The sequence below is a fragment of the Wolffia australiana genome, chromosome 8, assembly GCF_029677425.1.
Source record: "Wolffia australiana isolate 7733 chromosome 8, ASM2967742v1".
Classification (NCBI taxonomy): Eukaryota; Viridiplantae; Streptophyta; class Magnoliopsida; order Alismatales; family Araceae; genus Wolffia; species Wolffia australiana.
The window spans coordinates 5033555-5061325 of NC_135842.1; the positions used below are offsets into that span (position 1 = coordinate 5033555).

The following is a 27771-nucleotide window of genomic DNA, read 5'->3' on the forward strand; positions in this document are numbered from 1 at the left end:
TTTCATGATAAAACAATGAATCTTTTATGGCCAAATGATGAAAATCTGGCAGCAATAAAAACGTGTATGTTGGAAAATCATATCTGGAAAATTTAACAGGTATATTATCAAAAAGAGTTTAGGCTATTACTTCTCTCGCTTATTTGTAGTCGTCCCCTTAAATTTACCTTCATAAATACACAAACTTTTCATTAAACTAGCAGTGGTTGGATTTGTAAGAAAACCATTTCTGATGTTTAACATTAGCTAGAGTGTGTCTTAAAACAATGGAAGACCTTTACTGTTATAAATTGTTATCAGCTTAATTTACATATGCGATTTTGTTTCCTATTATAAATATATATATTATTCCAGCACTAATGAGCCATGTAAATTTCATTGTATTCCACATGAAAACTCTTCAAACAGATACTTACTGGCTTCCTTCTTATTTGATTGATTTTTACAGTCATGTATTTCTTTCCTTTTACTGGATTTTTTTCACTCTCAAACAATGGCTAATATTTCTCTCATTGTTTTTACTTATTGGAATGAAAGATATTTAACCTAGACATTCAGATAGACTTATAAAGCTATTATTAGTTTTTATTATACTGAATGGACAGTCAATGACCAAATTCAGATGTAAGCTGAGTTTTTTTCTTCACCATTGTATCCTTGTCTTTGCATAATTCAAAGCTAAAGATGCAGATGGAAATACTTCTTGGTATGTTTAGGCAATACTCCTTTATTCAATATTGAATCTTTGACTGTATTGTTTGATTCTTGGGAAAATATATTTGGCCATGGAAATGTACTCAAACACAGTATAAAGGAATCTTGATTTGATGCATTATAAAAATATTAGCATTGAGACATTGTAAAAAAAAATAATATGCTGCATCACCAGTCTCATGAAAAGTTGGCGCATCCCTATTTTCCTGTATACTTTTCTTTGTTAGCTTTTACATACTAGTGATTTTTTACTTGTCAAATGCCTGATGTCTAAGGAGATGAAAGCGAATTTCATAGTAAATTTTATTAAATTGAGAATTAATATTGGTCATTAAGTTATAGAGTATCTAATGGAAATATATGACCCCAATATTATATCCATCACCTCAATCAGTGACCAATCAGTATGCTAGCATTTTTTCAGACGTGTGAAGATAAAATCTCATTTATAGTTGACGTAAGATATATGACTGTACGAAATGAAATTACAATGACACATTATACTTTCCCTAGACAAAACAGAGCAAAGAATGTAGCTTGAATAGTAATGGCAAATAAAACTTTATTATTAAAAACAACTAACTGTTGACTTTACTGTACTCTTTTCTACCCAAAGGGCATCTTTTGTAGCCTGAACAGCATTCACCTCTCGTATGCCGACTTTTTTAGGACAGCAATCATATGCCGACGCACGCCAGGTTAAAGTGTGGAGTGTACCAGTCATTTATGTTTTTTCCTTTTCATTTCCACCTAATCCTAAAGGGTATTATAGTAGGAACAGTTGAGAGTTTTTCGCTATTCTAAGTTTCTCTGGAGTATGCCTTATAATCTAAAAACGGCATTAGTCTGATACTTACCCAAAAAAAAAACTAGATAAAGACTTAATTAATCTGGGGATAGAAATCTTGAAGTTCCGAGCGAATTGACAAGCTTGACAGTTATTCCCTAGTCTCCGTAGAAAAGCATCTTTCTTTCTCGCTCTCTAGAGGCAAAGTAGAGCCTAGTGAGAAAGGAGCTGACTAAGATTATCCGCGAGGCTCGCCACAGTAGAGGGAGAGATGGCTGAGGATCCTCCAAGGTACCATTTCTGCAGCACTTCTGCAACGTTCTCATTGTCTAACTCGATCTTTGCCTCCTCCTTACCCTCCGCGGAGAACGATATCTACGAGAAACAAAAAATAATTGGATTTTTCCTTGAATCCTCCGTGAAGGATGCAAATTTAATTCATACCTCTGCTGGAGCGGGTGCCGCAGAAAAGCTGATTGTGATGACGGATCCCTTCTTCAAGTATATTGACTGAAAGAAGCTGACCACCTTTTCAAGGGCCTTCTCTTCTTCGTCTTCATACTTGTCCACGGCGGCAAGGCGATCAACAACAGCGCTCTCCAGCTGGGCTCCATACTGTGATCCCTTGATTTCCTTGATAACCACAATTCTCAGTTGTTTCCTTTTAGGTGCTGCATCGCAAAAGACGCACCATAACATGTGTTACGTATATTATTTTATTCAGCGTAAAGAATTTCTCCTCGTCACTATTTTTTGTTAAAGTTTAAAATTATGAGCTATATTTCACTTATGGAATAATTCACTCATGGAAATTTTGGGATTGGGACAATTATTTTATTTTGAGGTTTAAATAATGTTCCGAGGCTAACTCTATCCTAATCGAAATTCTGGGATACTTAAGGATGGACTGGACATGATTAAGTTTCTCGTGGTGGCTATAAATAGAGGCCAGTTCCTGTGTTACATGTTGGGTTGGACTTCTCAAAGGAACCCCAATTCACTCAAGAGGTTAAGCAAGTTCCAACCAGTTGACTCAAAGGTCTACTCCGAAAAACAACCTACCTCAATTCGTCAGATACTGCTTACTAGTTGTGCTTCAAAATTCCATGAAAGAAGATCCTTAAGATTACTTCATAACGCACCTGAAATGAGGGCCTCAAAGAACTGATCGTCATCCTTAAGCTCGCTCCCCTTCTTTCCCTTCCACTTTTCAAGGTGGCTGACGATCTCCTTGTCGATATAAACTCCGATGGCAGTGAATTTAATCTGGAGAAAGTGGATCTCGATATCCGTTATCCCTGCTCATGAAATGGTTACAGAAAAACTAAGTATGGAAACGATATCTGAAGAGAGAACCCTACAGATTTAGACAGGTATATCTAACCGCATCCGACGAGAGACAGTGGCTCGGGTTCTGCGTTCTGAGGAGGGAACACAATGTCATCCACCATTACTCCCTCAGAGCCCACTGAAGGTACAATAAAAGCCTAAGTTAAAGTTCGACATGATACGTCGCAGCCAAGAACATTGTCATCAATAAAATAAAAGCAAGACAAGAAGATTGTCCTGAAAAACAAAGATCATAGAGAAGGGCAATGCGTCGAACTTTGGAATCAGCGTCTGGCGTAGAACGTCGGATTAACAGTGATCAGCTCGCAAAAAGGGCACAAAGTAGTCTCAAACGTCACAAAGCGTGAAGAGGTAATGCGGACTCTTTTTGAAGGGTTGGTTTGCAGTGTAGTTGGTAGAACTCGTGTTGAAGCTTGCCCGACCAATCCGGTAGTGCGGCACCTACCACTGAGAAGAAAATTGTAATTCTGTGAAAAAAGAGGGCCCTTTTTTACGGTTGTTTGGTTGCTCTTGAGGTGTTTTCTCGCTCCACGTCGCTCTCTGCCGGTAGACTTGCCAGTGTTTGAAGGCGATGATTGTTAACTCCATCCGGAGAACGAATGGATCGATGACGATCAAGTGACACCAAACCAACTTCCTTCTGCACTGGGAAAACGTGAATGTGGTGATCGCATTGAGTGCCCATCCATGTATTGTCCTAATCACTGCACTGAGTCTCCACCTTGACGTCCAGACTTATGTGTTTTGAAGACAACATAGTAAATAACTGTGTCTGCAGATATCATTACCTGAAGCGAAATTGTTGTCAACTACGTCAGGAATAATAGATGGAGAAAATGTGTAAATTAAAGGCTCACGGAGATGACCCTTAAAAAAGAATATGATGATAAAGAAGAAAAAGAAGGAAAAGGAAAATAAAGCGAAAAAGAATAATAAGAAACAAGAAGAAAAACAATAAGAGTTGAAATAACAAGAAGAAAAAGAAGAAAATAGAGATCAAAATGGAAAAAACACGAAAAAGAAGGGAAAAAAGAAGAATAAGAAGAAGAAGAAAAAAAATGAATACCAATAAGAAATAGAAGAAGAAAATAGAAAGAAGAAGAACACTAACAAACAATATTTGATCATAATAATAATAATAAAATACAAGGAAGAAAGGTAAAATAACATAAAGAAGAACAAGAAGACAAAGAAGAATATAAACAAGAAGGAGAATAAGAAGACTAAAAAGAAGAACAACAACAACAACAACAACAAAAACAACAATAACTTGAAGATGAAAACAATGAAGAAGATGAAGAACAAGAAGAATAATTCTAGAGAGAAAATAAAAAAGATAGAGGAAGCCATAGAGAGAAAATGGAATATACATAAACCTACTCCTGTAAGAGAAAATAGTAACAAGGAGAATAAAAAAAAAGAAGAACAAGAAAAAAAGAATAAGAACATGAAGAAAACATAAGGAAAAAAAGGAAGAATTAAAACAACAAATCAGGAAGAAGAAAACGAAACTCAAAATGAAAAATAAGATAACGAAGAAGACAAAAAATAAAAATAAGAATAAGAATCAGAATAAGAAACAATGAAGAATAGAAAGAAGAAGAACAATAACAACAAGAATAATACATAATAATAATAATAATAAAAGAAAAATAAAATAAAAATAAGAAGACAAGAAGGAGAACATCAAGAAGGAGAAAAATAAGAATAAGGAGAATAAGAAGTATAAGGAGAAGGAGAATAACAAGAGCAAGAAGAACACTTAAGACACCAAGAAGAAAAAATAGTAGAATACAAAGAAGATGAACAAAAAGAAGGAAAAAAAGAAAAAGAAAAAGAATACGAGGAAAAAGAAGAGCACGGAGAAGAAGAAAACTAAAAGTAAAATGAATAATAAAACAAAGAAGAAGAAACAAAGAACAAAAGATGAAAAATAAGAAAGAATGAAGAATAAGCAGAAGAAGAACAAGAATAAGAAGAAGAAGAAGAAGAGAAACAAAAACATCAACAAGAAGATTAATAAACAAGGAGAAGAATCAGAAGAGAAATGGGAGGAATAAAAGGAAAAGCATAAGAAACACTAGAAGAAGAAGAAGAAGACAAAGAGGATCAAGAACAAGAACACAAAGAATGAAAAGAGCAAGAACAATTACAGTAAGATGTAGAGGAAGAAAAACACGAACAAGAACATGAACAAGGAAAAGAAAATCAACAAGAAGAATAAGAAAAACAAGAATAATAATAATAAACATCAAGAAGAGAATAATAACAATAAAAAAAAGAACAGTTACAGCAATGACAATAAGAATATTAAGAAAACAAAAAAGAGTAATAGGAGTAAAAATCACCAAAATCAGGACGAGGCAAAAAGCAGAAGAAGAAGAAAATGATAAACAACAAAATGAATAAGAAGAGAATAATATCAAAAACAGGAATATTATGTGCAAGAATTAAAAAGGAACATGAAGAAGAAAACCAAAATAAAAACCAAAAATTAAAAATAACAAAATAAAAACAAGAACATGAAGAATAATAAAACAAGAAGATCAGAAGAAAAACAGAAACAACAAGATGAACAATAAAAATAAAAAAGAAAAGGTAAAAAATTAGAAGAAGAACACGAAAAACAAGAAGATAATGAAGAAGAATAATTAAAAAAACAAAAAATGAAAAGCCGAAAGAAGAACAGATGAAGAACAAAAACAATAAGATAAAGAAGAAGGCAAACAAGTTGAACACAAAGAGGAAGCAATTGAATACATAGAGGAAGAAGAACAATCGGTTGATGATGAAGACAACGAAGAAGATGAAAAAAAGAAGAATTCTGTAGATAAAATAAAAAAGTGATAAAGGAAGACTTGAAGAGAAATTTGAGTTTACATAAACTCCTCTTGGTAGGCAAACTTCTATTTCTTTAGGAGGGAAATTTACAGTTGACTACACATAGAAAAATGATTACGAATGTACCCCAAATCTACATCCTTCAAAGATGGACTTTACATATACAGGACTCCTCACCCAAAAAAGAAGTAAAAATGCGTAAACATTGGCTTAGTATCAGATGATCTATTGAACCTGATGTTTACAATATACCATATTTCCATATTTTTGCTGATATAATGGAGAATATTGGTCTTTTAATTAAATGGTTTCAGCTAGGAGAAGCAGATTACACTAGTATACAGCTTAATACGAATGATGGTACGTAAGTTTTATGGATTTTTTCTTCATATTATGTATGATACTATAAACTATATTTTTATCACTTCACATTCACATCATATATAGAACATTTTCGCTCCACAAAAGAAACTACACAATTATAATTTTTAAATAAAACAACTCATCCAAAGCGCGATCCCCCTCAAGTAGTATAGTTTCATCAGTTTATTCTTCTCTCTGTACTGTATTTGCCAATTAAACACATCAAAGTTTGCTTTACAAATGAGAAAAATGGTGTTATGGCATAACTTTGCTAGAATGTGCCACATACCATTGAACCATTAAATCATTATACAATCCAACATAAAATGTCAACTAAAAGTTAGGGTTTTGTTTATGTGCCTTTTATTTTCATAGGTTTTCATATTTATCTTGGTGTTCCCACATGAATTTCTACAAGAAATGTCATAGTTATTTCTGAGTTGAAAGTCATTTAACTTAAGAGCCAATTTGATACAAGTACAAAAGCCATAGTAGCACAGTGAGGGTGATGGGATAATCATCTTGGATGTAGATGCTTTCTCATGTTTATGTCATGATTAATTCATGGAAGGATGTCTTCATTGGGACATGTATTCCTCAAGTGTCCCTGTACCCTATTCTAAAATGTATGTAACCTTTTCTTGTTGATTTAACATGCATGCCCCCTCTAAGATAGGTTACCAAATCTTTCTCAAGATATTACTGAATGAAAAATTAATGCAGCTCCTTAGCCGGAAAATGGTGCAACCCTATTCCAGCTAAAGTTGCGTCATCCTGCTTTTAACCCAATCATTTCCAAAAGTTTTCTGTTGATATCAGCAATATTCTACGAAACTAAAAATAATACTTAAAAAAATTAAATAAATTACACAAATATAAATCTCAAGCTTCGATGAACAATTTTCTCTCTCTGTGTAACTCAGGAGTATTTTACTCTTTGATTCTTGATAAACCATAATTTGGGTTAAATAAGTCATTTCAAGGATCTGATTTATGCAACAATATTTATAAAATTTTCCTTATTTAGAATAGTGTAAGGGTCGAATCCTCAAGGATCAAGTAATGATAAGAGTAAAATACAATTCAAGTATTTTCAAAATAGGTGATTTTATATTTTTCCGGATTTTGAAAAGTATTTTCAAAATAATCAATGAAATAAATCAAAACTAGTCAAAACTATTTTAACTAAGTGAAATACATATTTATTTTTATTTGCTCCTTGAGAAAATACTTAAATTATGGTTTCAAAATAGGTGATTTAAAAATAATCAAGGAAAGTGGACACCTAAGCCGTCTAATAGATAATAAGAAGAGGCCTAATGCACAAGAAGCCCACTCTAGAAACCCATTCAATCGTCCTTAAGGACTGGGTCAACTAAATGCAATAATTGTGGAACTAACCCACAATTTGAATTTGAAAGGCTTATTTCTAAACCTGGGAGGGAGGGAATGTGGGTCCAAGATGGAAATAAAGTAATCCTGTCAATCCAAACCCTAGTAATTAAACCCTGTCATTCCAACCCGGAGAGTTAGAGCACTTCTATTTATTCTCTTCTCCCCTATCTTTGTATCTCATTTTGGATTTCTGCTTCCAACTTGTTTTTGGTGGCCTAGTGCATGAGATTTCTGTGACCCCTTCTTATTATCTATTAGATGGCTTAGGTGTCCACTTTCCTACCATTTCTATGTCAATTTCACCATTATATTTACCTAAATCCTGTTTTTTCAAATAAAACTCCAAAAAGATGTGAGAAATCCACTTGAATCTACAAGTCAAGTCAAGTTAGTCTCAAAACTCAATAAAATATTTGAAAATAGAGCTTATAAAAATAAATCATAAATTTCTTATTTTATCCTTAAATGGTGAATAATGCTTGTGCAACTCTAAAAAAGAGGTAAATAAAAAGTATAAAGCATAATTGTATTGATCTAATTTGATGTTATCCTTTATCTCCCAATTGTCACAACCGACATCGTTCATAAAATGATCCCACATTTACATGGGCCTACTACTCTCCCACTATTTCTCTACCATCTTGTAATCGCCTTATGAAGTTTTATCTATTACATATTTCATGATTATCTGGCGCAGCATCCCCTAAAAGGCTCGGGAGAAGTCACAACTCCCATAACTCTAGAAACATAGCTATTTCATAAAGCATACTGGTCACCTAATCATCCTCATTATGAATGAGGATACATATCTCAGCTTTAAATTCAAGAATCAATTAAGGCCAGTGTTCTAAAATTTTTTGTGCTGACATTTATTTTTATATTTATGTTATTTGAGGATTAAACAGATGAAACAGATGAAGAAGAAAAAGGAACTCATATTGACATTTAAAAGTACAATGCTAGTTATTTTTCTTGTTATGCAATCTTATGTATCTGACCAATACTATAGTGTTTGAGACCAAAGGAAGTAGGGGAGTCCCTTATGAATTCCTTGGTCAGATCTGTACAGAGGGACTACTTTGGGTCATGTGGGTATTTTCTTCACCCCGGATTGTACATACAACATAATTGGGTCCAACTAAAGGGATATAGGATTACGAAGGCTTAGGATAAAGGTCACTCTGGCCGCACACTTCTTATTGACTTATATTTTGGATTTATGAATTCATTATTTCTGATTACTGGTATTCATATCAAGAGGACCAGTGTCACTTTAGCACTCTTCTCTCATTGCTGAGACTGGGCCCGAGAGGGTGTCCTTAATAGGAGAGGATAAAAAATAATGGAGTGGCACTGAATGTAAGTTGAGGATCAAGCTGGTAATAGTGGATTGGGATTTAGTTTATTGGAAAGTTTGGAGCTTGTTTTAATGGGATTGTTTTGAAAGTTCTATGGTGTTTGGGAGAGTGCTATAGTTCATGGCACTTTCCAATTTAAGAAATAACAAGGGGTTGTCTCCAAGTAGTGTAGCTGAATAAGAAGTTAGATTTTCTTCTCTATCTTTCAGATGCTCATGCTAGGTGTATTTTTTATTATCATAGATCAATATCTAGAATTGTGTAGCCATTTTTATGAGTTTTGAAAGATTTTTTTCTGGATATTGGTTATGTAATTTCCCTTATTTTATGTAGCACTAAACATGGTAGTTTCAGATTTCAGAATTTCTGGTCATTAATAATGTATGAATTTATGCCTCTTATATTAGAATGATGTAAAGTACCCCTACCACTCATAATCGATGGAAGTAGTGATCTTTAATGTGGGTCTGATTTATGCTTGTGTTTGCTGTAACATGCCATAGGCCATTTATTAGATCTTGGCAGTGAGTTTGGCTCTATGAGAATGTCTTGCACGACTAGGTTTGAATTCTTCGCATATGTCAGCTTAGTTGCATAAACATTTTGTGGTATGGCTTGAAGAGGTTGCTGCACCTGCCTATTTTCCATAGGGAGGGATAAATTTGACCAGTAGTAGTTAGTTATTTACTTTAGTATATTCTAAAAGTGTCAGAAATCTGTGAATTACATAGAAGGACACCAGTTTGAAAGACTACTGATGGTACAACCATGAATTGGAATCATGTCATGATCATATTTGAGATGTCTACATTAAGTCCTGAAAGCATGGAGTATTTATGGACACATAATACATGCCTAAAGTTGGTCTCATTCTTGTTGGGAGGACTAACTCTTCCTTTTCTAGAAAAAGTAAAAATTTTAAGATTTTTATCAGAACATAATAATAAAGTGTCAGAAGAAAATTCAAGGACTTACGGAGTGAAGGAAGTTGCTCCCGTGCAAGGGAACCCAAATGGCGGTTAAAGAGAATATGGTGCTCTTTTATGCCCACTACCCAATATTTGGGTATGACATCAACTAATCCAAATAAATTTAAATAATCAAAATTTAATTCATTATCTTAGCCCGCTTCTCCATCCTTATTATGTTCCATATGGAACTAAGATAAGACTAGGTAGGGAACCTCAAACGAAACATGCACCAAGTGGTGCATTTATTCCTTTGATGCCATAAGGAGCAGCGAGTATCCAATTCAATGAGGACTGGAATAAAATATTTCATTCAATTAGATATTTGAAATCCAATGGTATTATAGCTTAAACATTTTTGTGGGACTCATAAACTTGAAGTTTAAGCCACGATCAACAATCCAAACAACCTTGTGCAACAAAATAAAATGAATCAAAATAATCCTTTACAACTAATAGCCAAATTATGATCTAAACACTTTTTGTAGAGTCAAATGAACAAACAATTTATTCCTCAAAAAAATTTCTCCGAGTCACCTAAATGAAGTATCTTCTGCAAATTTTCAAATCATTTAAAGGCAAGGAGGGTGTTCAATAAAAATAGGTGGAGTGCCCTAAATAAACTCCTCTAGGTATGTTTTAAAATGGGTTTTTTTCATTTCATTTGTTGTTCATAAAAGACCATTATGTTTATGTATTTCTTATCACACCCAATAAACATTATGCACGTGACCTTCTAGACTATGTACCAATCTAGTTGAGAACCCCATAACCGCAAACTATTTATTGGAAGAACCTATCGATTAAATTTATCCAAAAGTTATAATACGTAAACATTAACTAATGAACCCAATTCATAGGTTGACTAGCCAACACATGACAACCTATACAATGTGATATATAATGTAGAGAGTGATGAACTCAAATTTTTTGTGTTTTAACTATATCATTGTTGTGATTCGACTATCATGCAATACATTTATATTCGTCACTAAATACAGTGTGTAAGCAAGGGTTGATCCTCAGGGAGCCTAGGCAATGACACTATATGATTTCTAAGTGATGGGAGAGTCATATTTGTGATTATAAAAAGGTGATAGTAGGTGAGAGATGAGAAATTACGGAAAGATAAGAGGATGGAAGAAAATATGGAGATATAACTATTATATAATTAGGTATAAGAGGTTATGTTTTTTTTAAGTGAGTTTGATGATAGAAATAAGGTATCAAAGAAAAATGATGTGAAAAGACATATGAGAGTGATTGTTGGAATGTTTTTTATAATAAGATGATTAAATCAAACTAAACTAATGAGAAAACAACATCTAATTAAGAATGGAAGCAATTACAAGCCAGAAAAGTTTCTGAATCCTCACATAACCCCTATTGGCACATGCCTGTCCTAGGGGGGCCGCGGGGTGCGATTCTGTACTTGGTACGACCACGTTCAGTGTTTGAATATTGCTTCCACAATACTCCCAAGTATCAGGAAATGGTGTAAAGGGTCCTTAAACCTCTCCTTTTCCTTCTGGTAGCCTCCGGCTAAGAGGGGCGCAAAAAATATCTCGAGGATAGAAAATATTTATGTTCTTAAAGAGGGAACTTAGATTTAGAGGGCATTTCTGTCATTATAAAAATTTGTAAAATATTTGGAGTTCAAAATCATGATCGAGGTAAATAAAACGAAACAGGATATTATTGGGAAGATGATATTAAAATTGCAACCCAATCAGAGTTGTGGATCAAAAGTTATTAATGTTTCAAGTTGAATTATTTTTGCTCCTTTGATCAAATGTTCCACCACACGTGACATGTGTCCCACCCTGATTGGGCACGACAGTGTCCTCTATTTTAAACTACATGGTGCACACTGTTATCCATTGGAAATTGCTACGCAGCTTAAATACTTTGCAAAGCACTCTAATCCATAGGATAATGCCAAGTGCCTTCCATAGTTTGTGGTGCACTCTATTATCCATTGGATACAGTGATATACCATCGGTTAATGTTGTGTTTGGTAGAAAATATACAGATTTTTTTACAAAACCCTGTAAAAACTCATATACTCATATATCTCTCATTTAAAATCCTTTTACTCCAAATATTCTCCATTAGATCAAGAATTCAATCCCCTGCATTCCTAAACCTTCAAATATCTAAAATCATGAAAAAATATAGTGGCTTAATTATATTGAACCAAACCTATGCTCAGAGTAGACTCGGACCTTGGCTGAATTCCTTATCCATAGGGAATGACCTGTTTAACTTCCTAGATGCCTGGATCATCTTAAATAGCATTTTATGCATGTACGCAACAACAAATTTATGCTTATCGAAAAGTAGTTAGGTGTAATCCTTTCAAGGAATGCTTGTGTCATATATTATTATTTAAGTGTAATCCTTCGAACCCAAATTGGTAAGCATAGTTTTTACTCGTACATTTGGAGATCACTGAACCCTAAATTTTTCCAATAATTCAACTACCTCAGTCAAGGGTTTTATATGCACCCCCTCCACTACTCAATTGTCTCTTATACTATGGATGTGTAGTCCCATCTTAACAACTTAATCATGATTGTCAACTTTTTATATCTGTTTTAAAATAGTTTTTAAACCCTGTTAGTTTATAACATTTTTTGTGTGTTAAGTGACAGTACAATTTTCTCGTGTCACTGTTTTATTAATTCCTAACATTGGTACATGAGCCTTGGGAAATGAATATGGGAAGGTAAATATGAATCAAACTACAGAAGGCCTCACATGTAGTATTTTGAGTTTTGGAATTAAATTAAAAATAAGAAGCAAGCTAATAAATTAGGAGCAGCTACACCAAGAATGTGGCAAATGTAGGGCCAATTTTTTGCTTTCCTCCATGGAGCAGACGTGAGAGCTGATTTACAAGGGAAAGTCATTACAAAAGAAGGAGGTGAACTTGATATATTTTTCTTATTATTTATGGTGTATATTTCTATAGGTAGAGATAATCCTAAGTAATTATAGAGGTGGATGATACACAGGAAACATGAATTTTTATTAATATTGGGACTAGTCATATCATCCTATAATAGGGATATCCCACACGATATCTAATGATGCCCAAAGAAGACACTCTTTGTGCTTAGGCCAATTATACAAAAATCAGTAAATAAAATCTTGATGTATATCTGAACTTTTAGAGCCCCTGAAGTCTTTCACATGTGATCAGACTTGCATGTTTTGCAAGTTGGACAGAATGGCTCTTCCAAACATAGCCCTAACCCAATATCCTAGTTGCACATTCCAAAACTTATCTTAGTCATCCCAATATTTCCATTAGGTATTCACAATCTTATACTAATTTAATCATAACCATGTTATGGCAATTTATCAAATAATTGATAAAAAATTATTTAATGTATGAAATCAATTTCTAGAAATAATTTCATCATCAGTTTCAATCCATCTCAATCACAAAAAGTGAACATCAGATAATAATATAACAATGGAAATTTACAAATAGTTTATTGATTAAGTAATGTTGGATTCAATAATTAAGTTATTTATCAAATACATATAAAATATTTGTGGCTAGCTAGCCAACTGCACAACCATATCTGGTTTGATATTAACTATCAAAGTAGATTCCCTAAAATGTGTGCACAATAGTTATAAATGAGATCCATGAATACATCTAGTTTATAGGTGAGTTATCATGAGATAATGACTTCTTAATATTCCTATGTGAAGGATGTGCGAGAGTACATCAAACTTGATGAGTGTGGTTGATCTTATAGTGATTACTGTGGAGCCATGAAGGACTCATTATGAGTGGTTTTTGGATAAAAAAGTTATGTGAATTTATCTGCATGAATCCATCAATGGTATTATACCTAACGTCAATTATGATGCATATCATGATTGTATTACTAGCTCTTAGACAATATACAAAAAAGCACATTGTCAATGGATGGGTTTTTTTTCTATTACCTAAGAGTGTATAACCATAAGATTCAAATCATTCCTGATCCAGATGCACCAAGATGTCTAGAATGGTGGTTGTGCGGTGGATATGCAATTGTCCACCCTTGGAGTAAAAGGAGGTAGAGTGAAGGAAGAAGATCTAATTAAGTCCTTTACCCTGGTAGTGGAAATTTCTGAGAACTTATTCCATGATCATATCTCGCACACATCAGTAATTAATAGAATAAATGAATAGAGTTTGCCAATTAACAATACCCAAGTAGTTTTAGAGCCTCATGAAAATGAAGCATTATATATAGATCACAGAATGTTGGTAAAGATTTTATGAGATTGTTGACATGCTATTTTGTATTTTGTAGATCAATAGGTGTATGTAAGAAGCCCAGGGGCTGGAAATATTTATTGCATTCAAATCATGCATCATAATTAACCTTTATGAAGACAAAGTTAATTAATATGGTTGGCTAATAAAGGATATTCAGGGTCACACACATGAGTTTTCTAGACGTTGGATATACTCTGAAGTTTGGGAACTTTTGTAAAATTTTGTACAAAACTTTATGAAATTTTCTTGCAGTACGAAGAGACAGATTTTTGTGCTCCATCTTTTTTACATTCTTCCTTTTTATTATTGTATGTTTAACTACTTCATTGCACAAGATTTGATGTAAGTATCTTCCCAAACTAAATTCCTATAAAACATCATATTTTAAACAGGAAAAATAAAGGTGGTGATTAAGCTCACCTAATAATGTAAATTTTATTAAGTGCCATCATTCTGTAAGTATAAACACACCCCCTTCACAAATTTGCACAAATCTAGATCACATCAATATTGAATTTGTTACAAAATATGTGATCAAAAAACTCAAACGAACCTTGTGCCCAACTTCAGGTTCAGTATCTTTGCACCAAATGCATAAAGCCACATTTTAGCAAGGTTTGAAATGATCTTAATGTTGAAAAAAAGACAAAATAAATGATTAAGTTTAAACAAAAGAATCTTCTATGTTAGACTGATGAAACATTTTACTACATAATTACATTGTAAAGTTTGTTTATATGCATTCATTTATAATTTTAAAACATCTGCTATAATACATTTCAGGTCATAGTTTGTGAGAACATCAACAGAATACTAACAATTACCTTTTATGCTTAACTTCATTTTCTAAATTCCATCATGCACATACATCAGTCATCATTCCCAAATAAATGATTACAAAGGTGAAATATCTTCTAAATAGTATTTTTATTTATTTATTAATAGTACTAACCACGCTTGAATCCTTTCTCCTTTGAGTCAAGTGGGATTATTCTCACATTCTTATATTTTATTTGGTAATTAAGTCAATTATCTTTTAATTTATTGATGAGAATTGGATAAGAGGGAGAGCCCATGCCAGGAATTGGCTACCTATAGATGTGTATTATGTTAGCAATCATTCCAATCCCAAAAACTATGTTATTTTTAATTTTATTTAAATGATATGATTGTTTGTTATTATTCTTGTGAGATATTTATAGTGAAGTGCATGGGTACATGCAATGGATTCATGAATCATCACACAGTGACAATTAGTATTTGACACATCAAGCTATCTAGATATAATGGCATTATATGATCTTACTTATATGATAGGTATGTCTTATGTTTTGACCATTAGCGTGGAGACAATAGGTCAGATGGTGAGTGATCTTTAGAGAAAGAATTGACTCAAATGATTTTTTAAAATCCCCAAAAAATCTTATACCTAAGCATAAACTGTGTGGATTCATGTTAAGGTGATATAAGTGATTTTCTGACCTGAGATAGCAAGGACATGTTGTGCATACATAAATATGTTTTGAAAAAGCTATATGAATCTCTAATCATGGGACTTAAACATTTCTTAGCTCAGACATGTCAACAAATACAACAAGGTAGCTGAGTTTGTAATTCAAGGAAGAAGATACATTTCATCCCTGGTTGGGGTATCTCAGATATTGCAGAGGCCATTCTCCAATGATCTCCATTACATATCAACACTAATTGAATGACCCATAAGTGTTTGATGAGTAGTCAAGCCCCTTAGTCATTAGGGAGTCTTTCATAAATGAAGGATAACCCATAAATGGTAAATACTGATGGCAAAGGTTTTGGACTATATGACCTTGATTTGAATGAAACTAAAGGTATTCCAATAGTGGAAGAATGAAAACAGAATCATCATGACACCAAAAAATTTTATTGACCCAAATCAAAGAGATAGATCAGGTCGTCTTGGTTCCTCAAGTGAGACATGTTCACCAGGGTAAGTGTGCAGCATCGATATGTATTCATGCTATCCCAACCATTTCATATATCGTTCTTAATTATGATGAGTTATGTTCTCACTTCACCATCATTGTTACCTTGTCCCAATCAAATTGATAATGGAGAAGAGTAAAGGGGACAAAGGAGAAGAAGAATAGGGCTCCAAAACATTTTTGCCCAAGTGAATTTCATTCAAAAGCTTTACCTATTTATAATAAGCAGACATTGTTCATTATAACTATAACATCTAACGTCCAAAAGTCCATTGCATGTGACCCTCTAGGCTCATTCATCAATCTAGTCTATTCATCCACTGGCCCAATGACCTTTACATGCCTTCAAAGTTAATTAACTATATCATCATATATATTACTTAATGACCAATTGATTTAACCCAATTGATAACCCGAGTCTCCATCCCGTGGGGTGCCAAGCTATAAAAGTGTATTGACTCTCTTAGGAAACATGTCTGTCGTCAATTACTGCATACTTATATTCCCTCATCCACGTGGGATTCCTAGGATGACTTAAGGTATGGTACTCTCAAACCAAAATTTGTAGTCCAAGTTTGAACTAATGCATTCAAAAATTTTCAGAGACCTCTTCTCTAACATTCCATTACCTCCACCAAGGGCTTCATCAAATCATCTTCCTAGAATTGTTTTTTTCTTATACCAAGGGCAGACATCTTGGGACTCAATCATCTTTGGAACTTCTAACTGAAGCCCACATAATAATGTTTAGAATTCCATAATTAATAACTTGTAGGTCATAGTCAAAGTAGTATTGTAAGTCCAATAGATAACCTAAGGTATCTAAGGACCACTTATACAACAAGAGCATGAATTATCTTGATTGGTAATTGGGTATAATACCCTTTGGAGATAAATACAGATTAACTCAATGAACTATTTCTACTTAAGAGCACCTACTATCTATGTTGAGGATCTCTACACTGATAGCTATAGGACCGGTCATACTCATTGTATGAGTGAGATTAGATAGTGTTATTCTATCTCAATACTTCAGTTTCCTTTTCAAGTATCCCTTTGAACAAATATTTAAAACACATGCATAACAAACAGTGATCGCCATACAATTCTCTCATCATATGTCTCTAAGTCAGATCACATATTCATGGACTTCATCATAAGCATCACACGTGTGCAATGAGACTACAATGTATAAATGAACTAGAAATGGAATATGTGGTTGCTTTGTTGGCCACATATATTTGCTTCAAAATTTTCAACAAGATAGTTCAAATACTACTTTGTATCTTGTGGAGTATGAGGTATTACCTAGTAACCTGCGGACTAGAAATCTAACCTATATATTGGGTTAAATCAATACTTCTTCATTAGAATAGATGTCAATATAGTTAATTAAATTTTTTTCAAATAAATGTTATTGGGCCGTTAACACTATCAATTAGATTGATACATTGGTATAGAGACTTGGAGGCATAAGATTAAAGAACGTTGGTGGATATACTTTATTATTAAAGACTTCTGTAGGACGACTTAAAGACATTGTCTCAAGGGCTATGTCAAAGGTGGAATAAGGCCCCAAAATTCAATCAGATTATTCTTCCTTGATCTAACCAGTGTGAATTATTATCTACTTTCTGCTGCATTGAAAAATTATTGTAAGGAATTAACCATAGTTTCATATCTTAACATATAACATTATTTTTAGATCATGAGAAATAAAGAAAATTGTGTTCAATTGACTGAGTTATTCAACCATGGAACCAGCTTTCCTATTGGAGGATAAATGAGAAAGTCAATCAAGTCTGAATTCAAAACATAACCCTCTTTCTCCATGGAATCAGGTCCAAGGGCTTATGATTCATGACTCTTGTATTTAAAATTGTCTTTCACCCCTTTGTATAGTATTTTGAGATTGTGAGAAATGGCATCGCGGAGTTAAAGAATAAGCATCAAATTAACCTTAATTGGGAGTGAAATGAGGTTTTATGATTTTAATTTTTTATTACATCTCTTGTCCACCTGTTTTCCACATTTGGACAGGCAACCTAGAATCAAGGTTTTCTAATGTAACAAACAAGGATTAGAAAATTGACCTGTAACAAATCTTCCAGGTTATTTAGTACACTACAAGCTGCTGTCATGCCCATTTCAAGAGCGGGCTATTGGTCCACTTAACTTCTAGGCCATGAAGCCACCAGCAGAAAAAATGGGCAGTTTTTTTAAATGATTTTAGACAAATCATTTTGATAAAAATATTAATTATGTCCTGCATATCAAATATTGATGAAACCATCATTCTCCAAGGCCTTGCAAAAATGGGCTATTGCTTGAGGGAATGCAAACAATCCTAACCTTTAATAGGAAGAGACATCCAATGATTGAAATGTCATTTTCATTTATTACCCCTGCAAAACATGTAATAACAAAAGATGGTGTGCTCCGTTTATTAAACTGGTGTGCTCACCGGTCATGCATTTTGGAGATTTTGGTGGTAGAGCAAGGCCCATTTGGGGCTATGTAAGCCCTAGTTATAAAAGCCTCTATTTTTCTCCCTTTCTTTACTAATAGAGCTTTTCTGTAGATATAGCAAGATTTTTTAAACATCCTCTTAGGTGAATGAAGTGTTCTTAAGGTATCTTGTAGAAATTCACTTTGTCCCTTGCCTAATTCATTTAATTCCCTTCTTGACGAGGCACGAACATATCCAAAATGAGTTGTTCATGTTCAGAAGGTTTTTGGAATGATTTCTCATGCAACAAGATACCAAAAAACCTCTCCAATACATGTGTGATGCTTGAGATATATCTATTCCTTAAAAATGTTTCATTGCCCCTTAATTAATATGATGTTATTTATACATCTAAATTATCACAAACAAACTTCCATGCTCTTATCAATATTATCTCAATATTCCAGGATATAGCCCTTACTAATCTAACCACTTCTTGATGAAATTATAGGGGGGAGTGCAAGCTAATCAAAGATTTCACATATCTTTCAGTACATATCATATAAACCAGGCTCATTATTATAATGGAGTCTATAAAAATATGGGGTAACTGTAGGATTGAGATGGTATCATAATGTATCTTCAAATATATATTGTAGCATTCTTATATAAAGGATACTAAAAATGCTTCAAGATGTAGTATATGCAATGAAAAAACTAAACTCAAGAAATGTGGTTAAGTTTAACTGCTTTGATCTCAACAAAGGTCAAACATGATTAAAGGAATTAATTAACCTTGAAAAATCTGAGATTTGGAAAACTGGCATGGTAATGGTGAAAATTTTATAAAATGAATTAAAAGACATCATAATCATGAGAATTAGGAACAAAAATAATCGAGTATGATGTAAATTAATGACCAGATGCATGTTTTCAAATATCCACTATAGATTGCAGATGGGGTTAACACCAGATGTTGTTAACCATTAAAAAAACACACATATCAATCTATAATTTTATAATCATTCATTGAACTTGTTTACATACCTGACTCCAGAAAAGACCAGACATTCATTTTGACAAAATAAACATAAAAGAAACATTTGGGAAAGATAAACCTTTTTCATAAATAATGCAAGGTGAATTTTCATATTTAATTAGGATTAAATTAGAAATAATCATAAATGAAATTACATCATCAAATGTAAACACATGATATATGGAAGTACTAAATATTCATAACCATGTAAAATACATATTTGTATAGCATACGAATCATATTTTCAATCACCAGCAATGATGTTTTCTATTTTATTGGGTTCCATTTACATAAATGATTTATTTTTTAGAAGAAATTAAATGATGAATCTCATACCAGAGCAAGAAAATGTCCATGTACCATAGATTGTATCAATATTTCTTGAACATTCCATGACTATTTTAAATTTAAATTATAGAGCTCATACCTTTCAAAATTATATCTTTTGATATTTCACGTAATGCTAAGTATTTTCATTATAGCCAATCTTTTTAATGATACTTTTAACTTTACATACTCCCAATATTTATAGTCCAAGCGGTGGATCCACGATGAGGTGGAAAATTATTTTATACCTTCTCATATCTAAAATATATTTAAGAAACAATAATAAATGGTTCTGGGTTCTATATTATTTTCATATAGATTCTGTGTTCTACAAACTTTATTATATTAAAAATTTTCTTGACATTTACAGTACGTTAAATGATATTTAAACTTTGTGAAGAGAAATTACCTTGACAATTTTTTAGGGTAATCAGTGATGTGTGCCCCAGTTCCTAAGATATAGAAACCAAAGTAAGCATGTCCAACCAACGGGGAAGGCATGTATCTTGCATCATGTGAATGATGGCACCCAAGGAAAAGTGGGGGAAAAGTGATTTGACAAGACAAATGAGAGGTTTTTTTAGGTAAATATTAATTATGTATTAGTTGGGTTCCATATGGATAAATTATCCCAAACTATATAGTCTTACACATGGATGAATTTTCAAAGATAAATTTTATAGAAAAAAAATTGAAAGGATTGATGTGGATAAGTTTTTTATGATTTTTTTAAGAACTGTAGGGGTCTTTGGGAAAAAAATTGTCAATTTTTTATGTATGTATGAAATTAAAAACATGATTAAAAGGTTATAAGCATAAAAGAATATATATATCTATATATATATTCCACCCAGATTATGGCGTTTTGATGTGCTCAAGAAAAATATCATGTTCTTTCTTCAACCAGGTGAAAATACTCGATCCTGGAAAATGATTTTTATTTCTGTCAAGAAACTGGGGTAAAATCAAGAATGAGAGAGAAAATACGAATATTTTGACCTAGAGCTTGGTAATTAAGTTACCCTCTCATTTTCCCTATTTTCTGTTCATGTACTTTCATTTCTCCTTTCGTATCAGTCGACCTCAAGGTTTGAATTTTGTGCTTTCCCTGGAGCTGAAGATTCAGCTTTAGTTGGGAAAGTGGCCATCTCCCTCTCTCTCTCTCATTGAGCCCCCTTGTGCTCCTTCAGCTCCTTATCCATATCAAACATTCCTTTGAATTTTAGAAAACTATTTTTTTCCTGACTCCTGCACATGATATCTCAAGAAAAAATTATAAATATTTTTTAAAATCACATAGATAGTAATAATTATATATTTTTATCTCGAATTGATGAATCTCTATTGCTGTTAAATAATATTTATGAATATTTCTTGATATTTATCCATATTAATAATCTAGGTATTTATGAATCTCATATTTAGTCATTTATTTTTAGTTCTATATATTAAATTCCATTATTAATGATAATAATACAAAACCCGAATTACATAATGAGTCCTTACATATTTACTGTATTGGATTATGAGACTAATCCCACTTGATTATTTGGAATCACGTAGATTATTCTTACTGTTGTGTATTTTTTTAGATGTAGGATTTAATTAATTAAAATGTTAAATTTTGAATGAAAATGAGACAAAAAGGAGAAGCCTTTGCCATGATCTGGTCCATAAGACAAGCTCAAACATTCAAGGTGGATTTAAAACCCAAACTAAACCAATAATGAAGTCCAAGTCAAAATATGAGTTTTTGTGGATCTGATTCCTTATTCAAAACCCACATCCCTATTGTACAATGGATGAGAATGTGATCACAACCAAGATCATGAGATTTCAGATCTCTAACTTTTAGCTTTTTATGTTTATGTCTGAATTTAGAATAGTACCCAAGATCCTGTGTTTTCGATTATGTAAAAGATCATTAAATGAAATTAGATTAAATTAACTTTAATTTCATAACTTACATTATCTCTTCTCGAACCAAACATGAACCTTTCAATTCATTTGGCTCATACACTTCATTTTTGAATTTATGGGACTTCCATATATTTAAATGTGATGAGCCTAACCTCTTTTTTCTGTTCAGATTGAAATATATCAAAAATTATCTTATCCAAGACCAGACTATTTTGGAGGACTCTTCTGACAAGACAAGAAAATTTTAATATTCAGAAAAGTTGTTTTTTTATTCTATTGATACTGATCTCTGTGTAAATTATTCTTGAACAAGTTCACAATGCATTCGTGACAGCCTTATTGTATTGGTTTTTTGAATTAGGCCCACTTCACCTGTTTTGAGGGGTGTCATATTCTGAGTAACCATCAAAATCCATTGATTTGGTGAAAAATGAAGTACACTATCTCAGACCCTAACTTGTTTTAAAACAGGTTATTGTGTTCAATCTCAGTTTCTACATTTTTCTCTTATTTCTTGGGCAGTTTATCCTTTTGAGAGATACCCAGAACTAAAATTTTCCAGCACCACTAACCGTGTGCCAAAATTTTTCCTGTTGTAAAATTTGTACATCATACTAATCTGTTTAAGTTGGCATTAGGTCGACAATCACATTTTAGTTATAAAATGTTGATTTTGACACCTGTTCTTCAAAGATAAACTTTGTAGGTGGAATATAATTAGTCTCCGAAAGTGAAGTATGTGAACTATTTCTAACATCTCCACTATTTGTATTGTTTCACTGTGAAAGGCTATTCATATGGTTCAAAAATAATGAACACCCTCTGTTCATTACCCAATTTATGATCCATCAGATATATGAGGGAAAGAGAAGTCAATGTGATCACATGTTGTGGAAATCAACTAAAATATTGATAAAATATAATTGACTAAAATCAACTTCTTGCTGGTGAACTAGGAACATCGTACCTTCTGATGTTCCTAGTTCCTAGTTAATGGCTACAAATGTCTTCTGTATTTCAGGTTAAACTTGTGAAATGCCTTGTTGAGGATATCCTCGTAGATAACTCCTTCTAACAGACTGGAGGACTCTGCTCGCTCCATTTTTATAGGGACTGAAGAAAAAAGTAGAAAAGTGTGCTTTAAAAATGAAAGTTGTAACTCTCTCAGTTCCTTTTCCCTCTACTAGGGTTCTGTGCCCATCAATGTCATTATCAACGTCATTGACACTCGTTAACTCTGATGTCACCAATGATGTTAATGGTTTCCATTTTGGTTGGAAATAATGTTGTGTAGACGGAATGCTCTAAACGGTTGACATTGACAGTAGATGTTGACAGTTGATGTCAGCACCAATGTCTTTTCGCCATCATGCTAACCCCCTAAACAGTGGATGATGATGTATGCTGATTCAGCATACATCCAACCATATCTTTCTAACTCATCGGCATCCAACGCACCAAATTATCATGTGTAAACATTATGCCTTATCATCATTATCATCTCAAAATAGTTCTTATTTTATAAAAATATCTCATCTTCCCCTGATTACCATTTTTAAAATCCTTTTAGTCTCCACATTTACTCTGTGGAGACAGCCTCCACAATGAAAAACACGTCATGTGTAGAGAAAAGTGCTGAAATTTTCACTAAGCTTTGGGAATACATCCAGCACCAAGATGTGAAAAGAATTTTCAGTTAGATTTTTTGTAAAATTATTAGGGGTCAACTAAACCCCTATATGCTAAATACACAGTCTCTAACACCAAGATAAAGTTTTGGGTGGAGAGATTTTCACTTAGCTTGGGAATACATCCAGCACCAAGATGTGAAAACAATTTCCAATTAGAATTTTTGTAAAATTATTAGGGGTCAACTAAATCAGTATATGCTAAATATACAGTTTTTGTCTCCCCAACCCAGGGTAAACAATTATGTCCAGAATATCTTTGAGGTAAGAAAAAATGTAAAAGGACCCTAAAAGGTAAAACTAAATCCAACCCTTTAGTTTCAACAACACGATCATACTTCAAAAAAGCACAATTTTAAACATCTTTGGCCACTAAAACTTATCCATTCCCTATATATATCAGCTTTTGTAAACACAGTGTCCATATCTAATAAAAACTGTGTTTTTTGTTCCATTATAATTTTATTTTACTCAAAAAAATTATTTCGAGGACTTTATCATGTACTTGCATTTTTTACTGTTCAAAATACAACTTCCTCAATTCTAAGGTTTGATGAATGTGAAGCATAAACTTATTATTTTATTTATCTAAAGAGATTAAGCTCTTCAAAGCTCCTTAATCCCAATAATGTTTGTTTTAGATCACAACTGAAAGTAATATATTCATATAATAGTAAAGTCTAAGGGGGGATTCATTATAATTCCTATTAACTATTTCTGAAGTAGAGGATTGTTTATAGCATAATTCTTGATTTTGTAATTCTCGGATGATGATTAGCTTTTTATTGGTATTCCAATTGGAAGAATAAAATCTGGAAAGGCAATAATCAAGAACGTTTGGAATACATTTCTAAATCTAATTATATAAGCCTAACAATAAGTGTGTTATCACTTCTTACATAGGAGTACTATGTTTCAAATTTATGGAGGTCCCTTTTTCAAATGAGATTGTACACATATGTAAATAACAAAAATAATTGACTCCATCCTAAAAAAGGTTTAAAACATGTATTAAAGACATCAAGTGAACTTTAAGGAAACTAATGGAATCTTTAAGACACTATTTGCATTTAAATTACATCATGTGTTAAAAAGGTATTTTACTATTTTGAAATATTATATTCTTAATATTCACATCTCTCATTTAAATTTTATTTTTTTCCATATTTTTTAAGCATGTTATACTTGATTGTTTACATAAATGTTTGTGCACTTTCCTTGTGTAAATAATATTCACATAAATGTTTATGTTTCATTTACCATTAAATTGATGTTTTATTTTTAAATGTCATGTGGTATTACTCTGGTATTTATTTATATCTTTTGTAAAACTTTGGAAATCAACGCAAAACTCTTTCACATGGCCCCATACAAAACTTTAAATGAAGGAACATGATTGGGCACGACCAACTAGTATGAAATAAACCTTTCATAGGGAGGCGTGTTATTCCCCCATATCCTCTAGGTGATGTGCATAAATTAACATACCAAGAAGGCCCACATACTGCATTAGAATACTAGTTTTTTGGTATTAGGTGTGGGAGTCATTCTAACACCCGAGAGATCAATGATCAGGTGAATGAAGATGCTGATATGTCCTGGTATAAGGCCCCAAATTAGGTGACATTCTTGCATAGAAGCATGCATGCCAACTCTGAGGATATGTCAGTGTACTTGAACTCAAAATAGGGGACTGAGTCCCTTAAGTGATGTCGGACATCGTCGATGGCGTCGTTCGACGGGCAATTTCACTAAGTGAACGTAACTACGTGATGCGATGAAACCTAGATGAGTGTACGTGCAGGTCCGACTTGCGAGGAAGTTGACGAGTTCTGAGCTCTGGGGCGGGTGACCGAGGATGATGACGATGACCTTCTGAACCTCGTCAGAGCAACGACGGTGACTACGGAGCCAAACAGAAGAATTCCATAGGGGCTCGCACATAACAAACAGACTCAACCTGTACCTAGGGAATCACTCGTGACGTATTTTTCTTGATAATTTCTTTCACCTAGTCTAACCCGAGCACGATGGAGTGCAGTTGAAAGTATAATGTAGAAAGCAATATAATAGACGAGCAAGGAGTACGGCGTACCTCATTGATGGCATCAAAGTCGTCGGAGAATCAGTGAGTGCACGGGCCAGTGCGCGCTGATAAGAGGAGATGTGCTGAAGGCGAGCACGGCGGGGCACCACATGTGGCGATGTCGCGACGCTAGAGCGGGACACAGGAGATAGCCGAGGGCAAAGAGAGAAGAGACGTCAATGGCCACAGGGTGGCGCAGGATGTGGCACTACGCGGCCACCAATTGCAGCAACGGCAGTGGCAGCACAGCACAGGCGCGGGTGTGGCAGAGCAACCACGACTAGGCAACACAAGGTGGTGGGCACACACGCGTGATCACAAGCGGCACCGGGTGCGGGGAATAGCAGCCTAGATCGCCACTAGGATGAGTGGCACAAAATACACTAGGATGAGTCATCTTTTGTGTAGCCTTGATATCATCCTTAATCCCATCAATCTTCTCAGTCATTTTTTCCTAAAACAAATCATGATAAATTACATAAAGGTTACTTATTTCCTTGCATTTAATGAAATTCAAGAAAATTTATATATTCTTGTACTTGGCCTAGTAAGTCAAATGTAGTTAGTCCATAATTATACAAAATATCACATAAATTGTGGAGTAGAGAAAATATGATTAAGCATCAACAATCTACATGAAATGATAGAAATTTCTATGTTTAAGGGACTCTTAAACAACAATCTGCATGAAATTTTTATGTTTAAAAGTCAAATGTATTTATCCTGATTCAGTGCATGTTTATAATAAATAATCAAACAAATATATGGTATTATCAATGGCACAGTATGATGAGAACATTGGGGAAATTTTCTAAGGCTTTAATAGAGGAAAAATATCATTATGGTATAGTGACTTTAAAAAAACACATGGTTTAGAGTATGGAATAAGAAATGAGAAGGCCAGGGCTATCCTTGGATTTTGAGTATTATATGTCTTCCAAGTACTGTCTGCTAGGTTTTGTGGTATTTTTCAATTATTAAAATATGATTCCTGCATCAAAACAGAAGCAGAAAATTAAAAGACCTTTTAAAAAAAATGAAAACATTGATGATTGATCTGGGCCATGAAACCGAAAAGATACTACTTCTGGAAAGATACATAAAACTCTAAAAACTCCAAGGACAGCCCTGGCCTTCTCATAAATTTTGTTCCCCACTCTAACCAAATTATCTTATGTAGAATTGAATCTGTTAGCCTTTTGTTCCTCAAATCAGTTCAAACCACATAGATTCTGACCTCACGATGTATCCACACCATTAGTGGCACACCGAATCTCCTCATCTCCTACTAGATAACCATGACCATAAATCAGTGCAGTATCAGAAAGAGACAAGAAAGGGGCCTATGGAAATGTTGGCAAGGGAAATTTTGGTTTTAGCCTTCCTTCTTGGATTTTTCAGCTTATGGGCATTGTTCATAAAAACCCACGTACTTTAAGTATATCATCCAACTTCCAATAAACCTTATGCATGTCCGCCTCTAGGCCCATGTACCAGTCTATTTGATGACTCCATGACCCAACAACCATTAATTGGATCACCTAATTAATTAAATATATCAAATATACATATGTTGCGACAGGTAGAGTTACCAACCTGTGAGGCGCCAAGCTACATTGTATGCCCTAGAACGCATGATAGGTTTATCAGCCCTTTAATGGGATCTTTTTGTCATCAGTTAACCTAAAAATACAGTGCTTCATCTTCATGAGACTCCAAAAATAACCTAGGGTATGATCAAATTTTCACTAATTAAGACTGATACATTGGGAAATCATAGTAGAACATGTCCTCGGATGTTAACCTTACCTTTGCAAAGACTTTATTGCATCACATTGCCATGAATCATTCTCCTATTATACAAAAGGCAGGTGATTCTATGTTTATCACACAATCCTTTCCATGCACTTTTCGTTGTATCTAAGCTAACCATATTTCCAACCCCAAATTAAGAGTGATAAATATCCATAAATTTCCATGCATTTTATAAGATTTAGGCATCTATACCATTAATTTTTCATGTTATTAACTAAATAATTTGAATACTCCTTAATTTTTATATTCATATCATTCTCTCATAATGAGGACATTTTTCACTAAACATAGTTGACTTCTATCAAATCAAGAGGTTTATAACTAATAAATATTTTTTTAGCATTATGCATGAATAATTACACGAATTAAATGGGATAATTCAAGGTGTACTTGATGACTCTCAATAAGTCATCAAATATTTA

General features: G+C 33.3%; 1 protein-coding gene across 1 annotated transcript; it reads right to left on the bottom strand.

Annotated features, from left to right (window-relative positions):
* Positions 1 to 1567: 1567 nt before the first annotated feature.
* Positions 1568 to 3266, bottom strand: CHIL (Chalcone-flavanone isomerase family protein). Its single transcript, XM_078580040.1, has 5 exons — positions 3108 to 3266; positions 2886 to 2969; positions 2644 to 2799; positions 1946 to 2172; positions 1568 to 1876 (listed from the first exon to the last, which is right to left on the bottom strand). Coding segments are annotated over exons 1-5 (630 nt in total). The 5' UTR covers positions 3109 to 3266; the 3' UTR covers positions 1568 to 1714.
* Positions 3267 to 27771: the final 24505 nt, after the last annotated feature.